Genomic DNA, 21137 nt, shown 5'->3' with positions numbered 1-21137 from the left:
CAGGCACTGATGTTGCCTCGCAGTCTCTGCTCCAATTCATCCCAAAGGTGTTCTAATAAGTTGAGGTCAGGATTCTGTGCAGGCCAGTCACGTTCCTTCACTCCAAACTCGCTCATCCATGTTTTTATGGATCTTGTTTTGTGCAATGGTGCGCAGTCATGGAAAGGGCGATCCCCAAACTGTTCCCACAAAGTTGGGAGCATAAAATTTTCCATAATGTCTTAGTATGCTGATGCCTTAAGAATTCTCTTCACTGGAACTAAGAGGCCAAACCAAACCCCTCAAAAAGCAACCCCACACCATAATCCCCCCTCCACCCAACTTTACACAATGAAGTCAGACAAGTACCCTTCTCCTGGCAACCGCCAGACATGTCCATCGGATTGCCAGACAGAGAAGCGTGATTCACCTGTGCTATTTTGATTTGATTATTATTTAACATCACCAATTATATTTTAATTACCATTTTGCACTGACATTATTAATATATATATTTTTGCATATTATGGCTTTTTATTTCAGCTTCAAATTAGCACAAATAAAGAACTCCGGTAATCAGTTTATTTATGAAAATTAGCAGGGAATCTCCTTAATTCCAGACCCCTACCTGTTATAATAAGTTATATACTGATTTTTTTTTTTCTTTCAGAGCTAAAGTCCTGACAGATTTATGGAAACAGGTGCCTTATTTCCCTTCTGTGTCCATCAGATACAGATCAGGGATATGAAGAACCTGATCTGCATCGGAGGTGGCCCCGAGCACAGCTAAGCACTGTGTATGTGGTGCAACACTGAGAAGGCAAGAAAATAGAGAGAAAGGCAGCATCAGCCATGGGGGTGTAATGGTCTGTGTGCAGAAGTGTTCAGTACTGTCGACAGTAAAAAACATTCTTCTGCAAAATAATTATTGCTAGGGGGGAGTGAGAACTGAGAGGAAGAGCAAACAAGATGAAAGTATACTCACTTAAGCCTAGTACACACGATCAGAAAATCATACAAAAAATACGGCTTTTGAAGCGATTGTACGATAATCTGATCGCAAATACAGTTTTCATCTGAAATTATTTCAAGGGTCAAGCACGAAAACTTTTCTCATGCAATACCAGATCGCATGATTTTCGTTTGATCAGTACAGTTTTCGTCCAAAAATATGGGTTCTAAATGCTGCAGGGTTCATTCATTTTTCTCCAATACAGGATATAGGAAGGATAGGCTTATGAACTGCAGGGGCAAATGTCCTGTTGCCCTGAAGATTTATGTACTGAGGGCAGATATAGAAGAAATATCAATGGGTATGCTGGGGATAGGGTCTCAGGGATTTGGAAACATAATTGCCCATGTGAAAGTGGCACTTAGCATTAACATTATAAAGGATGGGATTATCCCATTCACTGATGTAATACAGAAGAAGAAACTGGTAGGGCATGATCAGAATAAACTTAGCAAAAAGTTTTAAAGGGCAAGTTCACCTTTTGCAACATTTTACACCCACAACCTCCCGATCCCCCATTGTGGCAGCGAGCCAGTGATCATCTCCCCACACCCACTGTCACAATTTTAAAAAATGTGGGTATGCAGGGCTCCACCCACCCATCATTCATTCACAGAGTTCTGTGAATGGGAAAACTACAAGTACCAACAGCCTTTGCAGCTGTCAGATTGCAGATCTCAATGAACAACCAGGGCTCTGATGAGCACTCTAGGTAGTTCACAGATGCTTCCTCTTATTCAGTAACTGCTTGCCTATATGAGCAGACAGATACACATGAAAGTCTGCAGGAGCCTGGCATTGCACCCACAACCTACTGACCACGGGTGCAGTGCCTTGCAGGCTCCTAATAAAAAAAATAATACTTTAGTTTTACGGGGGGTGGGGGTGTTTCACTTTCAAATGTTTTATTTAAAAAAGCAAGAAAACCTTACAGCCATGGAATGCAGATACAATTTGACAGCATCACTGGTGGATTACAATTGTGTACAAAAAAAAAGAAAAGAAAAACCCCGTAATTGTAGTGGAGGATAATGGCACATCAACAGTAAGTGGTGACGGCTCAATTGGTTAATGACAAATACCTGGTCTGCCTAAGAACAAATGCTTGGGACAACCAACAAGTGTTACCAGATCCTATTGTATTTGGCTGGGAATCCCCTGCGAAAATGATTGAGTTTCTTATAATGGCAAAGGTGAATTAACTTTGAGACACCAGGCTGGGAGCGTAGGGGCAGAGCTTGTATCAAATGGCGAACTGTAAGTTTCTGTGCGCCAACATGCACTTCCTGTAAAAAGAGTATCCCATATTTACCATCATCAGGGTTAGGGAAGAAGCCTAACAGGCAGAGCTTAGGGTCAACTTTTAAGGGCGATCCCTTTTTTCATGAAGGAACTGCACCACTTGGGACCAGAATTCATGAATAACGGGTCAATCCCACAGCATATAAAAAAAATGGTCTCCCTGAGATCCAAACATCTAAGACACTGAGGAGAACGGGAATGGCGGTATCTGGCTATGTGTACAGGGGTCAATTACACTCTGTAGACAATGAATAGCTGTGTGAGGTCGTCTTAAATTTTGGGTGATACCCGTTTACAAGCATCCAACATCTCTGCCCATATCCAAGGGGTGTGTGAGCATGAACAGCGGGTGCCCCTACCGTGCGGTCCCAAATTTTTATGTGGTGGCAAGCCATACCATGAGGATCCCAGAGTTCACATGCACCCCGCGCTCCCCAGAGAATAACCTGTAGGGTATGAGTGGTAAAGTGGGTCGTAGAGGGGCTAACCAGGGCCAAATATCACTGCTTGTTTAGGTAGAAAAAGGGAGAAAGCTGGGAAGCTAAATAATAGAAAATTAAAGTCATGCAGAGACCCCCCCCCCCCCCCAAGGGAAACCAGGTTTTTAATGTTCACAAGGGTAGTTTATGGCACCTTGACCTCGATACAAAGGAGTTGAGGATAGGATCAATGAGTGGAAAGAATTTAAAGAGGATATACACTAGAATGTGCCAAAGAAAGTAGAGTATTTTCGGCAGCAGAATCATTTTAATTAAGTTGATCCTCCCCATAATTCCCAAGCGAAAAGGGCTTCAGAACTGGATCTTGAGTTTGATTAGGACAAAGTTCATTATTAAAGGGATATGCAGTCAGTGGAAAAAGAGAGAAATATGTACTCCCAGGTATTGAAAAACGCTAACTCTGGTTAGTGGCAAGAAGGCTTGGAGAGAGGAGGGTACTAATGGATCAATGTGTAATATTTGGAATTTCTCACAATTGACCTGAAAACCAGAATAGGCCCCCAAACTATCTATAACCCGAGGAGCTGCTCTCACTGAAGTCCCGCATCCTCTAAGTATAGCAACATATCACCAGCATATACACTCACTGGCCACTTTATTAGTTACACCTTGCTAGTGCCTAGAAAATATCCCCAACAATATTACACCACCACCACCAGCCTGAATTGTTGATACAGCAGGATGGATCCATACTTTCATGTTGTTTACGCCAAATTCTGACCCTACCATCTGAATGTCGCCGCAACCAGTCTGCCCATTCTCCTCTGACCTCTGAAATCAACAAGGCATTTTCGTCCACACAACTGCCGCTCATTGAATATTTTCTTTTTTTCCAACCATTCTCTGTAAACCCTAGAGATGACTGTGCGTGATAATCCCAGTAGATCAGCAGATTTTGAAATATTCAGACCAGTCCTTCTGGCACCAACAAACACGCCACGTTCAAAATCACTTAAATCCCCTTTCTTTACCATTCTGATGCTTGGTTTGAACTTCAGCAAGTCATTGTCACCACATCTACATGCCTAAATGCACTATTTAGCAATTTGTGTTACCAAGCAATTGAACAGGTGTACCTAATAAAGTGGCCAGTGAGTGTAAGCTGGTGGTTTCTGCTAGGGAACCCACTCAAAACTGGTGAACGTCTGGATGTGTGCGTAGGGCAATGGCTAAAAAATTCAACCACCAGTGTATATAATAATGGTGAGAGGGAACAACCCTGGCATGTACCTCTGGACAATGAGAAGGTAGGGGAGACATGACCATTTACTGCTAATCGTGCCACTAGGTCGTGGTGGAAAAGTTGGAGCCATTTAATGAAATTGGGATCAAAGCAACGAGTCCAAGGTCAAAAGCCTTGGTCATGTCCAAGGTCACCAGGACTTGAGTACCTACCTGGTCATGTTGGGCTTGCAGAGTCATTAAGACACGCCGGGTGTTAAAGGCAGTGTTTTGTTGGGCATAAAGCCCACTTGGTCTGTATAGATCAAAGTGAGAATCACCCGGATGAGGCACAAGGCCAGGATTTTGCCAGAAGTTTTATGTCCAGTTGTATTAAAGAGATAGGTCTATAGGATTCAGGCAAATGTGGGTCCTTCCCCAGTTTTGGAATCAGAATAATGAGGGCTTCCTTCATGGAAGGCGATAGAGTGTGTCTCAGATACAGAAGAAAAAAGTTCAAACAACCGGGGAATGAGCGTCTAATTATAATGGGAATAAAACTCAGAAAGCAAACCTTCCGAGCAGGGTGCCTTCAATGGGGGTGAGTGTGGAAAGGGCGATTGGGGCTTCAAGAATGTTCACCTGCATGGCCAACAATTGCAGGAAGGTTTAAGTGTTTAAAAAGGTTTGCGTTTCCACCAGGGATCGAGTGGCAGTTGTATATAGTGTGGAAAAAAAAATCTATAGAATTCAGCAGTTACAAAGTCAGTGTTGGCTATGAGTGGTCCTGAGGGAATGTTTGTGGACAAAGGGGTCTAGAGCCTAAGTGAGCCAGGTAAGCCAGTAGTTTACCCACACATTCGCCAAAAACCCTGTGTTTGCAAAAGAATGTGTTTTGCTGGGCTTTTCAATGTGGAACTGATCAACCAGTCGAAAGCGAGCTTTTAGTAGAAAAGCCTGGGAGGGAGAGGGGTAACGACTAAATTTGGCTTCTAAATGCCAGAGATATGTTTTGGCTTGGTGTAAAAGGACCCAAGATGATTTTTTTATAATGAGCAATTCGTGAAGGACTGCTCGGGCATATTGAATGTTTCCCAAATCGAAGTGAAGGAGGCTGAGTTTTTGTTAGATTCAAAGAATTCCCAGTCTGAGTGTAGGTCCTCCAAAAGGGGTTAGGCCACCACCCAGAGCGAGAGGAAGAATGGTGATAATTGATAACCGACAAATAGGGTGAATGGTATGAGTGAACCTGAGAGTCAAACCCCACCTCAGTGAGTTGGGACAGGAGGCTACTGGAAAGTAAAATAAAGTAAATGCGAGACATAGTGGAATGAGAAGCTGAAAGGCAGGAGAAAGTTTTAGTAGTGGGACATAGGTGCCTCCAGGAGTCTACCAGTGCAAAATCACCATGCAGCCGACTGAAAGGGTGGGCGAGGGTGTAGGCACAGAGTGTTGCCCTGAACCTATTCAGTCCAAAGTAGTGCCATGTAACGTTGTTAAAATCTCCTAACCAAATAGCAGGGATCGTAGGATGCTGGGCCATATATGACTACTGAGCAGGTTTATGGAGGGGGAACATAAAATGCCAGCAGTAACAAAGTAACCCCAGAGATTTGAACATGCATAAAGATAAGGTAACCCTGGGAGGTCTGCTCTTAGCGACAGCAGCATAAATTGGGCAATTTTAGCCACTAGGACCACCACTCCCCTAGAATGACTTCCATGAAGCGGGCCCATTGTTGTTGAACCTCCGCTGAGTAGTCAGAGAATAATGCAATTCTTCCATCACGGAATGGGATGTTGCACATGTCACAAATGAGGAGGATCTTGTTTTGGTCCAGTTAATCCAGGAATTTGGTGATAAAGGTGCGCGGTAGGGCCCCAGGTGGACGAACCAGCGAGCAATGTGTGAATTCCACCACAAACTTAGCAGAGAGGGCTTCCTTGCCAAAGAGGGTGATGAACAGCTCCTTGAGAAAGGTGGCAGGATCTGACCCCTCAGTCCCTTCTGGTATTCCGATGAAGCGGAGATTACATCTACACAACCCATTCTCCATGTCACCTTGCTTCTGAGTAAGTGCAGATAGTTGTCACTGCATGGATTCGGAAAAGGATTGATAGATAGGAAGTTCATCCTCAACTCTGTTAATTCTGGTTTCTGTAACCTGCTCCCGTAGCTTTTGGAAATACTGACAGAGGAAGGAGATGTCTAACTTCACCTCATCAATTTTGGTGGTTAGGAATGCTTGACAAGCAGAGATGGCATCCAGAACTTTAGCAATGTCGACTGTGGCCTGTTCAGACTCGGGAGGACTGGGCACCATCTTCCCACTGCATGTCCTTCTCCTGGCGGCGGAATCTAACCAGGTTATCGCTTGCTTCCAAGGCTTTACGAGATGGACATCTCACTGCAGGTGCAAGGAGGGTTACCCAGGGCACAGGAAGTAAAAATCAGCCAATAAATGTTCTTGAGGATAGTAGAACAGGATGAAGACAAGCGGAGCTTCTAGTCCGTGCACCCTACTCCATGCAGCTCCAATTTTTTACAATTTAGAATAGGGTACCTTGAGATTGTGCAGAATTTAAAAGGGCATCTTGACTGAAAGAATGACATGCTCTAGCTGTCTGCACTTTATATTTGTTAACAGCATTTCTAGCAGCTAAGGAGTTTTGACATTACTTTTAGGCTTTGTTTATACCATGTGCAGAGATGTGAGTTTTTCTGCATGCGTTCTGCAGGAGATCAAAGAAAACAGTTGTCTCTATGTGCCCTGTTCACACCACATTAGCATCACATGTGGATTTTTCGGTGCAGGAATCTGCAATGTGTATAGAAAACTTGCTGAGATGCGCAAGAAAACTGATGTAAACTCATATCTCTGTGAGTGAAATCTGTGCATTTTCCCCATCGTTTTTCTGCACGTATGGTGTGAACGAGGCCTTAGAAACTCAAAATACTAAAGCTATTGTGTAAGCATAAGCCAGGCATATAACATTTTCAGAAGGCGTTCAGCATATTTCTCTTATGGCAGATTTAAATTGCCTTACTGGGATGCAAATATAAAGTTTAACTAAAAGGGTTGAAATACACACCTTTCCTAAACAATATGCTTCTCCAAGTTTTATCTAGTACTGGCTTCAGGTCAGAAAGCCTAGATATTTGGCCACACATGTACTGAGATTAGGCGATGTTAACTCAGATTTTCCCCGCAGTAGAGATTATATGACCAAGTGCCTAGGCCTTTAGCCATATGGGCAGCTTTGAAGGGAGGTTAGGATAATTTTCTCCAATTTTGCTTATGTCCTTCCAAAACTCTTCATTTAACAATCAAAGCTTGACTATTAAAATAGTTTTAGTTAACATTTGAGCAAAATCCTGCTTAATCTTATTGTTACTACTTTTAAAGTGTCACTAAACCCACCACAGTAAAATCAGTCTGTATATACAGTAAAGCATACTTGTTATACTCACTATGGAACCTAAGGGGTTAATCCGCTGCATTGTGTAAAAAGGCTGTTTAATCCTGACTTCTCTGATCCTCCCCTTCTTCCAGTGTCCCCCACTTATCTCCTGATATGTGTGTATTGCTGGAGGGGTTTTTTGTTTTTGTTTTTTTTTCTTGGGAAATTGCATGTGATCAGCACAGGCCAATCAGCACTGCCCAGACAGAGGTCAGGGGTTCTTCATGCTCCTAGAGGAGAAAGAAAACTCCTCCTACAAGCTTTACCATGTGCTCTGCTGGACACTAATAGACGTCACAAGACTGTTCTAACTGCTGATGAGAAAAGGTATTTAGCAGTTTATGTTTACTAAAATAATTGTATTTCCATGTTCTGTGTACTGTGGGAGACCAGATATAGTGAATGCAGGGTCCTGGGTTTAGTAACACTTTAAAGAGGTTCACACAGCTTCCTGCTTTCTACAAGCTGACATTTTATGCAATTGCAACAATGTTAAATGACCAGTTCAAACTAAAATAAGAAAGAATACCTCAATGTATCCAGGGTGGTCACTGCTGCCACGGACATGAAACAGTTCCAAATAATGTAAAGCATATTTCTCTATGGGTGTTAACTAGAAATAAATGACAAAGAAAAGGAATGCAAATAGCACAAAAATGTAAAACCAGAATATGTAACAACTGGATTTTTTTCTACATGCATACCTGTAAAATCCATTTCTTGGAGTACATCACGGGACATAGAGTAGGCTATTCATGACTATGTGGGTTATATGCCACCTATAGGTGAATGGACACTTGCTGACCAATCAGAGGAAGTCCTCCCCTATATAACCCTCCTACTCAGGAACTACTTCAGTTTTGTACCAAGCAATGACATTCCAGAAAGAGGGGAGGGAACTCTGTGTCCCCTGACATACTCCAAAAAATGGATTTTACAGGTAAGTATGTAGAAAAAAAATCTATTATACAACATGGGACACAGAGTAGACTATTCATGACTATGTGAGATAACCTAAAGCAATAAAAAAAACCTCAGAGGTGGGTGACACCCTAATAGCAATCGCCATCAATCCACGTAAGGACCTATTCAGCCGTTCAGAATACGCTGCGGCCAGAGGCAGAATCCACCATGGCTCTGACGTCCACCTGGTAGAAGCTTGTGAATGTATGGACCGAAGACCATATAACGGCCTTGCAACCCTGAGCAACTGATGCCTGATGGTGAATAGCCCAAGATGCCCCCACACTTCTGGTAGAGTGTGCTCTCACCCGAAAGGGTGGGACTTTAGCCTTCAAACCATAGGCTTTAATGATTAACTGGCAGATCCAATGATAAATAGTTGGCCTGGATGCAGCCTGCCCTTTCTGAGCCCTTCTGGCAGCACAAACTAGAAACTTCTGACCTGTGCTGCCAAACTCAAGTAAATCCTGACCACCCGAACTACATCCAGAGTATGCAGTGATCTTTCCCTTGTGGACTAGGAAAAAAGAAAGGCAAGACACTGTCCCGATTTACCATATTTTTCGCTCCATAAGACGCACTTTTTCCCCACAAAAAAATGGGGGGAAATTTCTGTGCGCCTTATGAAGCGAATATGGTGCGGCCGGGCCCGGTATTCCCCCCTCCCGTTGCCACCGTGTTAGAATACCGGGCCGGCCACTTGGCTCTTCTGTGCAGTAGAACCTGTTCCTCAGTCCAGTGGTGTCCTCATCACCTTTAGTGTGGCAGTGGCCCAGATACCCCTGGTTTATCGTGAAATGAGAACACCATCAGATTACCCCCCCTTTGAGTCAACTGGACCCGAGGGAGGTGCACCTGTCTCTCGGCTGCCTCCCTCTTTTTGAACCCTTTAAGTAAAAAATGCAGCAACTATATTGTCACCTAACTATGTAGTCCCGCAGAGATCTAGGTCTATAGCCATATTGGTCTACAGTTATACGTTCACAAGCGTAAGCAAGCATGCTGGTATGCAAGTATGCAAATTATACAAGTAGCCAATTCACACAAGTATGTGTACTAGTGTTGTTATAACTCTATAATACAATATATTTAAAAAAAATGTGGGTAATACTATCTGTACAATAAGACACCTCCCTCCCTTGGAGGGATACACATTCCAATATTAAATAAATATACGCCTTCTCCCTTTTCAATGAACCATATCTCAATTAGTGCTTAATACTGAAATATACAAAATATATAACTCCCCCCCTGTGCAAATTAAACATATAGTGCAATCCCGATCTATAAGTCCTTGCTAAAGGTGCTTAATAAGTGCAGTACACATAAACCAATACAGATAGTGCTATGTTCTTCCATGTGACACTTGTGCTCCCCCCTTTTAGGTCCGCACTCACCAAAATCCCATGAACCCTGCTTACAGGGGGGTCATATGCGCTTCGTGCAATATCCACTGCATTCCTCAGTCCATCCGTGTCATCTCTTAGCTTGTTTCCTGGGCTCTCATATCTCCTTCCTCCTCCACTCCACCAGTATTCCCGAGTAAATCAAAAAGCAGAACTCCAATAGTGTAATACCCTTTGGTTGGACTTAAGTTTAGGGGTTCATATAGCACTTCTTTACCCTCAGGAATTAATATTCGTTAGACATTTGCAACCACTGTATTCATCTTCCATAGGTTCCCATGGTGCTTATGGTGAAGGTGTTCACAATGGGATTGGAATCATCTATAAATATAGCAAAAACCCCTTTGATCACTGGACCTCCAGACTAGCCCCAATGGCCAGTAAAGGGTCACATGCGCTTGTGCCCCCTTCATGGGCTGCAAACAGGATGGCTCCAGATTCATTCCACCACAGATGGCTCCCACTGCTCCATGGATCCTCCACTGACATAAGAGGCGTTATTTCATGCATGAAAGAAGAATAGGGACTGATAGTGCTCTCCGTACAGTAAGAAAATGTATTCAATATTTAAAATGACACTCACAAGTCAGTGCACACAGAGTGCTATATACAGCGCATATTAAACACAGGCAGCTCTCTATCTCACCACCTCCATTGCCAACATCAAGATGGCCACGGACTGACCCCACTCCACTCCTATACGCATTACACCCAACCCACAGGCTTCCTCAGTAGGATAGGAGAAGGCCAGCAGGACGTTCTTAAAGCAGAGTTCCACCCTTTTTTTCATGATCCTTGCCACACAATGCGCACCCGCAGAACAGTCTGTTAAGGGATATTTTTATTTATTTATTTCTAAAATACCTTTTTTTGCTGTCAGTATCCTGCACTTCCGGTCCGTCCACCTAGGCGATTTTGTCATTAGGCGATTCCCTAGGACTCTTGGGATATCGCCATTGGTTTTCCCAGGTGTCTTTGGGAAGCCTAATGGTGAAGTCTCTCGGTAGTTCTTGACCGGAAGTGACAATATCAGGAGGAATGATCGACAGGTTGCCATAACAATGGTGCGGGATCTTCCATCGCAATTGTTATGGAAACCTAAAAACAACACAGTGTGCCGTGCCATGTCCTTACAGCACAATCGTGAGATCAGGAGGTGCATGCTGGGTAGCCAGCTGCACCTAATCCAGATGAAAGTAGGAGCTGGCTACAGATGCCCACACTAGTAATGGCTGCTGCCTGCCTGCCGGGATCCTGCTGAGGAATGTCACATCTACAAATAAGCAAACAACATACACTTAGAACACTGTCCTAATTATATACTGCAATGAAAGAGAAAAATGCAGGTGCTTTTTGTAGAAAAAAGCCGAGGAGACTGGACCTTCGCTTTAAATACCCTCCCAAGACGTTACCACAGCAACCACAAGTGAACTGGAAGTGACTCCACTTCCATATACGTTATTGTACAAAATTATTATTAAAAAATACATTACAACTTAAAATCATACTAGTGGCTCTGATAGCTTTTCCAATAATATATTCCCTCATAGGGTTACAGCAATACAGTGCTCCCAAGAAGCCAAAACGCGTTTCAGTCACTTCAACTTAAGATCTTCTCCGGGAGCATAAAATCCAAAAGGGATCTCTAGATGAACACATTTAAAGTGAAAAGCGAATCGTATGTAATGTCATCAATAACAGTCAAACAATCTCCATTTTCATACTTACCAATCAGCAATCAAACAGCTGATGTCTATCAGAGCGATCTTAAAAACACCGGCTCTCAAAATAGGATTGCATGATCCAACATTCAATGGTATGAGCAATCAGGTGGACAAGAGTGGTCACATGTGCATCTCATAGTATTAGCGGCAGATAAGTTCCACTTATATGATTTTAAGTTGTATTTTTTAATATTGATTTTGTACAAAAAAGTATATGGAACATTTTTTTTCATGAATACATGTGTGATGTCACGTCAGATGCATTAAAGTGCCAAAGGGGGTCATTCTTTCTTGCTTTCTAGAAGCATATTGTTTCATCAAATAACTGTCAAAATCAACTGCCCTTGCTTCCATACTAGGCAAGCAAATACAGTGCTCAGCATAAATGAGTACACCCCTTTGGAAAAGTAAGATTTTATTCAATATCTCAATGAACACAAAAACACTTTCCAAAATTTTGACAAAACTGGGCTTTATAGAACATTTGTTTAGCTCATTAAATGAAGTGGGGTTAATATAACTTAGATTACAAAATCTTGTTTTGCTCAAATTAGTTGATGCAAAAATAAATACATCCCACAACAAAAACTACTACATCTAGTATTTTGTATGTCCTCCATGATTTGTAAGGACAGCACCAAGACTTCCAGGCATGGAATGAACAAGTTGGCGACATACTGCAACATATACATTTTTCCATTCTACAAAGACTTCTTTTAGAGCCTGGATGTTGGATGGAGAGTGACGATCAACTTATCTCTTCAGAATTCCCCATATGTGTTCTATTGGGTTCAGATCAGGAGACATACTTGGCCAATGAATCACTTTCACCCTGTTCTTCTTCAGAAATGCAACAGTGGCCTTAGCTATGTGTTTTTGGATCATTGTCATGTTGGAAAAGTGCACAATGACCAAGGGCACGGAGTGATGGTAGCACCTTCTCTTTCAATATAGAGTAGTATATCTGTGAATTCATGGTACCATCAGTGAAATGCAGCTCCCCGATAGCAGCAGCACTCATGCAGCTCCACTATGTTTCATTGTAGGTACCATGCACTTTTCTTTGTACTGCCTCACCTTTGTGACGCCATACAGTTTTGAAGCCATTAGTTCCAAAAACATTTATCTTGGTCTCATCAATCAAGGGTACAGAGTCCCAGTAGTTTTTTGTGTATGGGCTTTAGGAGAGGTTTATTTCGTGGACGATGCCCATGCATGCCATTCTTCTGCAGCGTACGCCGTATTGTGTCACAGGAAACAATCACCCCAGTTCGGCTTTCTACTTCTTTAGCTAACTGCAGTGAACTTGCATGGCGATTTTCTTCAACCCTTCTCATCAGAAAACGTTCCCGTCAAGGTGTTAACCTCCAAGGACGGCCTGGATGTCTCTGTGAGATGGTTGCAGTTCCATCTTTGTATCACTTTTGTTACAGTATTCTGACTGATAAGTAAAGCTTTGCTGATCTTCATGTAGCCTTCACCTTTCTTGTGTAAAGAACTTATGTTCTTTCTCAGGCCTTGTGACATTTCTCTTCCTTGTGGTGCTATTCCTGACAGCATGAAATCAGAAGGGGTTTTCTTTGATAAGTAACGCCCTTTTATAATCAACTGTCTTGCTAGACACCTGTTTAATGAATAGTTAAGACTCACCTGTAGTTGATTTCTTGTTAATTAGAATTTTGTTGTCTAAAATTTAGCTTTGCTCTTATTGATTTTTGCAACATGGTCTTTAAAGAAATTGTTAGAAAAAATACTTTTTTGTACATGCAAATTAACAAATCTTGTTTGCCATCAATGGTCCGCATTGTGGAAGTATTCTGTAGTATAGTGTCCCACAGAACATGTTGATTCTGAAAGAAAAGTAAAGCTTTTCTGACAAATCTGTTGGGGTGTACTCATTTATGCTGAGCACTGTATTTATCAAATTCAGCCTGAATGCAGCCTCCATGCTGCTTCAGTGCAGCCTAAATGTAAGCTCCAGCAGATCAAATGCAAGCTACTCTGGAAACTCAGCTTCTTTAAGTGCACTGATACCCATGCATGGGTGTGCCAAAATACAGTTGTACAAGCCCCCCCCAGGATTATGCAGGCTAATGCAGTGTATAATCTTGTCCTGTCTGGTCATACAGCTCCCCCAGAGGTAATACACATCATCCAGTCATACACTGCTCCGTGTCCCTGCTATCTCTGAGGAGTCTCACAAACATAGGACTTAAAAAACAAGCTAAAATGGCCACCCCTCTACCTCTACTGCACAAGTGAAGGCTATAGAGAGCGGCTTCAAGGCCTCTAGTGGCTGGAGGAGAAACTGCTGCCCAATACTACTTCAGAGACACACAAAGCATGGCCCAGCCCGATCAAACAGCAGAGACAGTCAGATTTTTCAAAGAAACATGGCAAATGTAAATTTACCAATCCCGCTTCAGAACTCTGAATCATAACAGGAGTCCAACCTTCACGGCGGGCTTTGTCATGCAGACCTTCATGGACTCTGTCCCCTTTGTACTTGGGCCACTGCTTCAACCTGTACAGCACCCTGCCAGAAAGCGTCTTGGTCAGTATTTTACTGCACAGGTTTCCATTAAGCAGGGTCCAGCGCCGTAAGGCTGCATTATAGGCAAAACCCTGAGGATTCTTCTTATCGCATGAGGCTCGGGTACTATCCACTTTGGCTAACAGCTCTTCAAATGGATCCGATTAAAGACCCTGATTCTCAATGGAACCGTTCTGGACCTTCAGGAATGCTTCAAGAGCACATGCAACACATCAGTGACCATCCACCTTACAGACACTGGCAAAAAAAAACTGAAGTAGGAGGGGTTATATAGGGGAATACTTCCTCTCTGATTGGTCGGCCAGTGTGCATGCACCTATAGGTTGCATATAATCAACATAGTCATGAATAGCCTGCTCTGTGTCCTGTGATGTACAATAAAGAAAGAATAAATAGCTATATTGGCCACATAACACACAGCTTCTTACTTGCTGCATAAGGTCAGACAATTCCTGTAGTTGTGACATTTCTTGTGTCTCCATAAGTTCTGAGTCACTAGCAGGGAAAACTCCAGCATCGGGCTTTGGTCCATCATATTCAGTGATGTACTCCTCTTGTCCAAATTCAATTTTGCCTAATGCCTGTAAAAAAGTATTAGAAGGATTTAAATGGATAGTAAACAACAACTGGAGTGTTTGTTTTAGTTAGTGGAAATATAGCAAAACACTAACAAAAGAATACCAAACCACTGACAATTCTTTTAGCACCAGCTCTTCTAGAACAGGGATGGCCACCCTGGTCCTCTAGTGGTTCAAACAATCCATATTTGTGGGTAGGAAAAAGCAGAAATGTTAAAACTGATAGCATTGTGCCCCTATGAGAATAACACATCACAGACCATTTAAAACAGCCAAGCAAACAGATATGTACGGCAACTCTGTCCCAAAAAAATTGAGCAGTGAATAAAAGATCCTCCGTGAAAAGAATACTTAATGCTTCCACTGCAAACACCACTTAAAGCTGAACTCCAGCTTTTATTACACTTTACATAGTTAATTTGGGACAGCTTGGTCCAAACAAACTATGTCCCTCACTAGGATGTGAGGCCGCTTGATGTACTACATAAACTGTATGTAGCTGAGGCTACATACAGCACTGTGTTCCAGGTACAAGCTGAGACGGTCTCAGGTCTGGAACACAATAGAGTCTGTCTGAGCGGCACTCAGCCGTTATTAGAAAGCAATGTACTCTAGCAATGAATACAAAGCTTCCTCTGATTGGCTGAGTCAGAGGTTGTGACATCATCAGCCCGCCTCTCTGACTCAGCCAATCAGAGGAAGTTTTGTATTCATTGCTAGAATATACCGCTTTCTATGAATGACTGGGTGCCAGTCAGACAGACTATTGTGTTTCAGGTATGAGACAGAAAGGCCTCGGCTCACACGTGAAGCACAGTGCTGTATGTAGCTTCAGCTACATACAGTTTATACAGCACATCCAGCGGCCTCACGTTCGTGAAGGACATAGTTCGTTTAGACCAACTTGGCTCAAATGAACTATGTAAAAATTTAACAAAAGCTGGAATTTTCTGCTTTAATGAAGGGAAATTTTCAATCTGAAGTCTCTTCCAAAACTGACAGTCAAGAATGTCAATCTCCTGTTCCTCCTGTGACTGCTATATTACTAACAAGAAAATTAGTGATGTAGGGGTTGTCAAAAAAGTCAATGAGTCCAGCAAAGGATTTGGAGATTAACCAACAGTGTCAGCTTCTGAAAAATCTTCAGGTGTTTGCAGCACAGGCAGTGGAAGAGGTAAAGATTTATGTTCTTTGCAGGAAGACCAAATATTTATTCACCTTTTGTAACATGTTACACCCATATTCAGTAACGGCTGGCAGCTTGTAGTTCTCAATGAACTACCAGGGAGCTGTTGCGTGCTCCATGTAGTTCATTCAGTAACTGCCTGCCCATATGTGATATGAGCAGACACACACACTGACAGTCTGGCGGAGCCTGAGTGCACCCACGATCTGCTTATTGTGGATGCAATGCTTTGCAGGCTCTAGTAAAAATAATAATCAATGCACCTTTTTACCTGCAAAAAGTTGTTGATATATTTAAATATTTCTTTTTTTTTTTTTTTTCACAAAAAGGTGAACTTTTCCTTTAAGGACAGTTTTGGTTTAAAATGGACACTGTAGTTAAGATATTTTTTCATTTCAATAATTTATGGATTTGTTTTTATTTAACTGTCAAAATGACAAATAGACGTTCTGTACGTCAGGACGCAGGGGCTCCCAACCATCATAAGGATTTTCAATAGCTATAGAAAGCTGTAAAATGTGCATGGTGGCAATATTAGATCCATGGGTTTTGATGCTAGCTAGTTAATTCCTTTATAAAGAAGCCATCCAGTCTGGTTTCAACCTCAGAAAAATAGACAAATGGTTTCTTACAGGCTCTAGCAATTGTCAGTTTGGAAACTAGGAGGACATAATGTGCTAGCCTAAACTGTCATTTGGAGAGGCCCAATAGATTGACATGTAGCACAGCAAATCAAAGATCTTTAGGGAGGTGGACTCCAAATAGCTTACAAAGAAGTGTAAATACTTTAGCCCAAAAACAGTATGCAAAACATCACCCAACACTTGGCAACCTCTAAAACAAAATCCTGTATGCCCAGGGAATAGGTGGGCCAATATATTCAGACCTTTTAATAAATGACAAATTATCAGAATAAAAACCAATGCATTATCATTTACAGACTAAACCAGCATCAAGTTAATAAAGGTTAAAAAAAAAAAAAAAAGTAAATAAAAATGAAAAAAACACTCATATAAAGGTTTCTGTGTTCATTCCAGTGGTCATACCTCTACAAATGGTTTTGCAACTTTGGCTGTGATGATGTCAGAAGGGGATGGTTCCTGAGAAAGCATAACAAACTCTTCAGCTCTCACCCTAAATCCAGAATCATCTAGTGGAGAACACACTTCAAAAAGTTCCTGGATAGTTTGCTGAGAGAGAAGAGCAGAAAAAAAAAAGTCATATAAATATATTCTAAAAAAGTGAACGGTTTGGAATACTATAAATAAGAAAATGTAAAGCTGAACTCCAGAAAGATACAAAAGAGAAAAAAAAAAAAAAAACAGCTCTGTATTCATTTAATGCTTTTGCTGCTGCAACAATTTTTTTATTTATTGTTTTGCATATTTTTGGCCTGGAGAATACCTACAATCCCAAAAACATTAAAGTGATATTAGCCACTTGCGGACTGCCTATTCGCAATGTACTGTGGACGGGCAACCCAGGCAGGCAAAGCAACGTACTGGTACATCACTGCCTGCTTCCGAGTATAAGGCGCGCTCATGCCCCCCCCCTCTCCCCTCCCCAACACCTGCTGTGAATGTACACAGCAGGAGTCTGTCAAGCTTATCAGCTGTGTACAACCACAGTCAACAGACCTCTGTTCACATTCTATACAAGCTCTGTACAGAGTTAACGATCTTTAGGTTTCTCAAAAAAATAACTACCGTATTTTCCGGCGTATAAGACAACTTTTTAACCCATGAAATTTTTTTGAAAAGTCGGGGGTCCTCTTATACGCCGATATACGGCGAGCCGGTGTCAGGGCGGCACTTTTTCGGGGGGGGATGGGGCAGCGCGGTGCCGCCCCCCCCCCCTTCCAAACAGAAGGGACACTAATCCTCCCCCCCCCCCCCACTGACACCAACAACGGGGCACTATTCCACCCCCCACTGACACCAATGATGGGGCACTATTCCTGCCACTGATACCAATGATGGGGCACAATTCCTGCCACTGATACCAATGATGGGGCACAATTCCTCCCACTGACACCAATGATGGGGCACAATTCCTCCCACTGACACCAAAGATGGGGCACTATTCCCCCCACTGATACCAATGATGGGGCACTATTCCCGCCACTGATACCAATGATGGGGCACAATTCCCGCCACTGATACCAATGATGGGGCGCTATTCCTCCCACTGACACCAATGATGGGGCGCTATTCCTCCCACTGACACCAATGATGGGGCACTATTCCTCCCACTGACACCAATGATGGGGCACAATTCCTGCCACTGATACCAATGATGGGACACTATTCCTCACACACTGACACTAATGATGGTGCCCCATCATTGGTGTCAGTGGGAGGAATAGTGCCCCATCATTGGTGTCAGAGCGAGGAATCGTGCCCCATCATTGGTGTCAGTGGGAGGAATAGTGCCCCATCATTGGTGTCAGTGGGAGGAATAGTGCCCCATCATTGGTGTCAGTGGGAGGAATAGTGCCCCATCATTGGTGTCAGTGGGAGGAATAGTGCCCCATCATTGGTGTCAGTGGGAGGAATAGCACCCCATCATTGGAATACCATACTGAAATACCATACCATATTGAAATCAAATCTGATGCTTTTTAATTTTTATTTGGTGTGCGTTGGAAGAGGGGTAGTCTTATATGGCCATTATAGCCCAAACCCTATATTTTAACAGGAAAAGTAGGGGGTCGTCTTATACGCCCAGTCATCTTATACGCCGGAAAATATGGTAATAAATGCAGTATATTCAGTAGATTCTATAACTTTCACACAAACCAATTACAGTACTCTTTATTGGGAATTTGTTTTTAAATAAAAGACATTTTGGCCACAATTTACGAAGAAATTGGGTTATTTAAATTTTTTATTGGATATATTTTATAGCAGAGAGTAAATAGATATTTTTAATTTTTTTTTTCTTTTTCATTTATATCGGAAAAATGAAAAACCCAGTGGTGATCATATACCACCAAAAACAAAGCTCTATTTGTAAGAAAAAAAACAATATAAAATTTCATTTGGGTACAGTGTTGCATGACTGCGCAATTAACAGTTAAAATAGCACAGTGCTGTATAACAAAATATGACCTGGCCATGAAAGGGGTAAAATCTCCCATATATATCTCAAACATAATTACTTGCATGCTCAATTCAGTGGTTTTACACACAACAGCCCCAAGAATCTTTTTCTCAGGTCCCCTACCAGCAGCACTGCTGACTCCTCCCCTCCTGCTGAGTGCCCCCAGAGCAAGCACCTTGCTATGGGGGGGGGCACCCTTGCACATTGCAAGATCAAGACGGGGCTCGATTAAGTATTGGGGGGGCTGCTGCACACAGGTTTTTTTTACCTTGATGCATAGAATGCATGAAGGTTGAAAGATTTTGAACCTTTACAACCGCTTTAAATAAGTTGTACAATATTTCTGCAACGGTTTGTGTAAATATTATACATTACATTAAAACTACACTATAATTAAGTGCACCCAAATACAAAATAATCGCCAATTGCTTTCATAAAATATAAAAGACAAGACTGGATATCAAATGTGTCAGGCCTCAAAATCCCATGTGCCTGCAAAACAAGAAAACCCCAAGAAAAAAAAAAAAAAACCCCAGCAGTGTTTGATCACTCAGATTTCACTGCAGAGCCAGTGGGGACAGATGCAGCATCGGATCAATGCCTAGTATAATTTCTTTCTTTTCTTTTTTTTTTGTATAGACCATGATTTTCAAATTTTTTTTAAGTTATTAAAAATTAGTTTTTCACTTTTTTTTAATTTAAATCTATTATTATCATTAGGGGGCTTACAAGCATTGTATAGCATTGTGAAGGTGGAGGTTCTCTTTATCCCTTTCGCTGCCGCAGACATAAGGAATATGGCTACAGAGAACTGCTTCCAGCTGACCAGTTAAGAATGCCTTACGCTGGCTGCATTTTCCGACCTGCTATAGGTTCATGATAGCTTCAGTGACCATGAACTTATATCTAAAGTCCTGATTATATCAATTGCTATACAAGCATCTGATCAAGCTGCTAACCATCAGATCCTCCCCACTGAGCATCAGTAAATAACATAATTCTTCATCCCCTCTGCAGCCCAATGCCCCAGCCAGAGCATCTCCTGTTCTGTGTGTGAGTGCAGCTGCAAAAAAGGAGAGTGAGGACTTTGTAATAGTTACCCAACTGCAGCAGAGCAAGATCAGGTCTCCTGATTTGCCAGACAGGGCTGAGATGTGTGGCAGAGCTTTGTAAATCTCAGGAAAGGAAACATAGAAACAAAAATCCTTTGGTACAACAGCTTCCTTATATGTATTTTATTTGTGTATTTGTTTTACTTGGAGTTCAGCTTTAACATAACATATGTTAAGCTGCAACAGCTTACTTGGGTTAGGAATGCCAAAGAGTAATCACTGCCCTGAGCTGCCACTTCCCGAATAAGATCCTTCGTGCCATTCCTTAACAGCTTCTCTTCTATCGAATTGGCGCTCACAAGCCTAAACATGTAGATTAATTAAAATAGAAGTTTAAGTTGCTTGTATTTTTTATACAGAAGGCAGTTCGACAAAATTAGGAAATATGCACAAGTTTTTAGATGATCAATTATTAAAGTGGTAATCAACTGCATTTAAAAAAAAACAAACAAACTGGTTCCCCATCCACCGAAGGGCAAAGTCATAACGTGCTCGCATGCACCACATACTAACATTATGACAAACTTGCATGTGAAACGGATCCCTCCAGCAGCACCCTGCCACCACTGACGGGGAATCCATCTTCACCAGGTCTTCCATTCGGGTTCGCAGGCTCTGGCCGATTGAATGGCTGAGCCTCCATTACATCACTCCTGCTCTTGCACACAGTGTCACACCAGTGGCACAGCTGTCCATTGAGAATGCAGTGCATATGCACTGGAGACATCACCGGCTGTGTCACATGTAAATATCTCCTAAACGACGCATGTTTAGTAGATATTTACTATATCTACAGGTAAGCCTTATAGGGTTACCTGTACGTACAAAGCAACATAGTTTCCTCCTGCTTTAAAGAAAGAGCAGCAATCCTGAAAACGTTTTTTTTTTTTTTAACTATATAAGCAGATTTTAATAAACAGCATTTGCATGGAGTTCTACTACCTGCCCACTGAAATATGTTGGCCTAATATGAACTCAGTGACAAAACACTGCCGAAACCATGTGCTGTGCATCAAACATACAGTTAGGTCCATATATATTTGGACACAGGCACAATTTTATTTCTTTTCAGGTATTCACCAAAACACATTCAAGC

The 21137-nt window shown here is 42.1% G+C and overlaps 1 protein-coding gene across 7 annotated transcripts in view; it reads right to left on the bottom strand.

Annotated features, from left to right (window-relative positions):
* LOC149455491 (E1A-binding protein p400-like) overlaps positions 1-21137 on the bottom strand; it is a 201517-nt gene that overhangs the window by 87499 nt on the left and 92881 nt on the right. For all 7 annotated transcript variants that reach the window (XR_016314044.1, XM_089686148.1, XM_089686151.1 and 4 more), the window contains 4 exons: positions 20233-20344; positions 16874-17017; positions 14492-14644; positions 7946-8029 (listed from right to left, as the gene is read on the bottom strand). Coding sequence is in view for 6 of the 7 variants with exons in the window: in XM_089686148.1 (XP_089542274.1) it covers positions 7946-8029; positions 14492-14644; positions 16874-17017; positions 20233-20344 (493 nt within the window). In the remaining variant the exon portion in view is untranslated. The remainder of the gene's footprint in view (positions 1-7945; positions 8030-14491; positions 14645-16873; positions 17018-20232; positions 20345-21137) is intronic.

This window comes from Staurois parvus, unplaced genomic scaffold (genome assembly GCF_062004578.1).
Source record: "Staurois parvus isolate SC_StPar_1 unplaced genomic scaffold, SC_StPar_1.0 ptg000392l, whole genome shotgun sequence".
NCBI lineage: Eukaryota > Metazoa > Chordata > Amphibia > Anura > Ranidae > Staurois > Staurois parvus.
The sequence above is the reverse complement of the archived record's forward strand: the minus strand, read 5'-3'. Positions and strand labels throughout refer to the sequence as shown.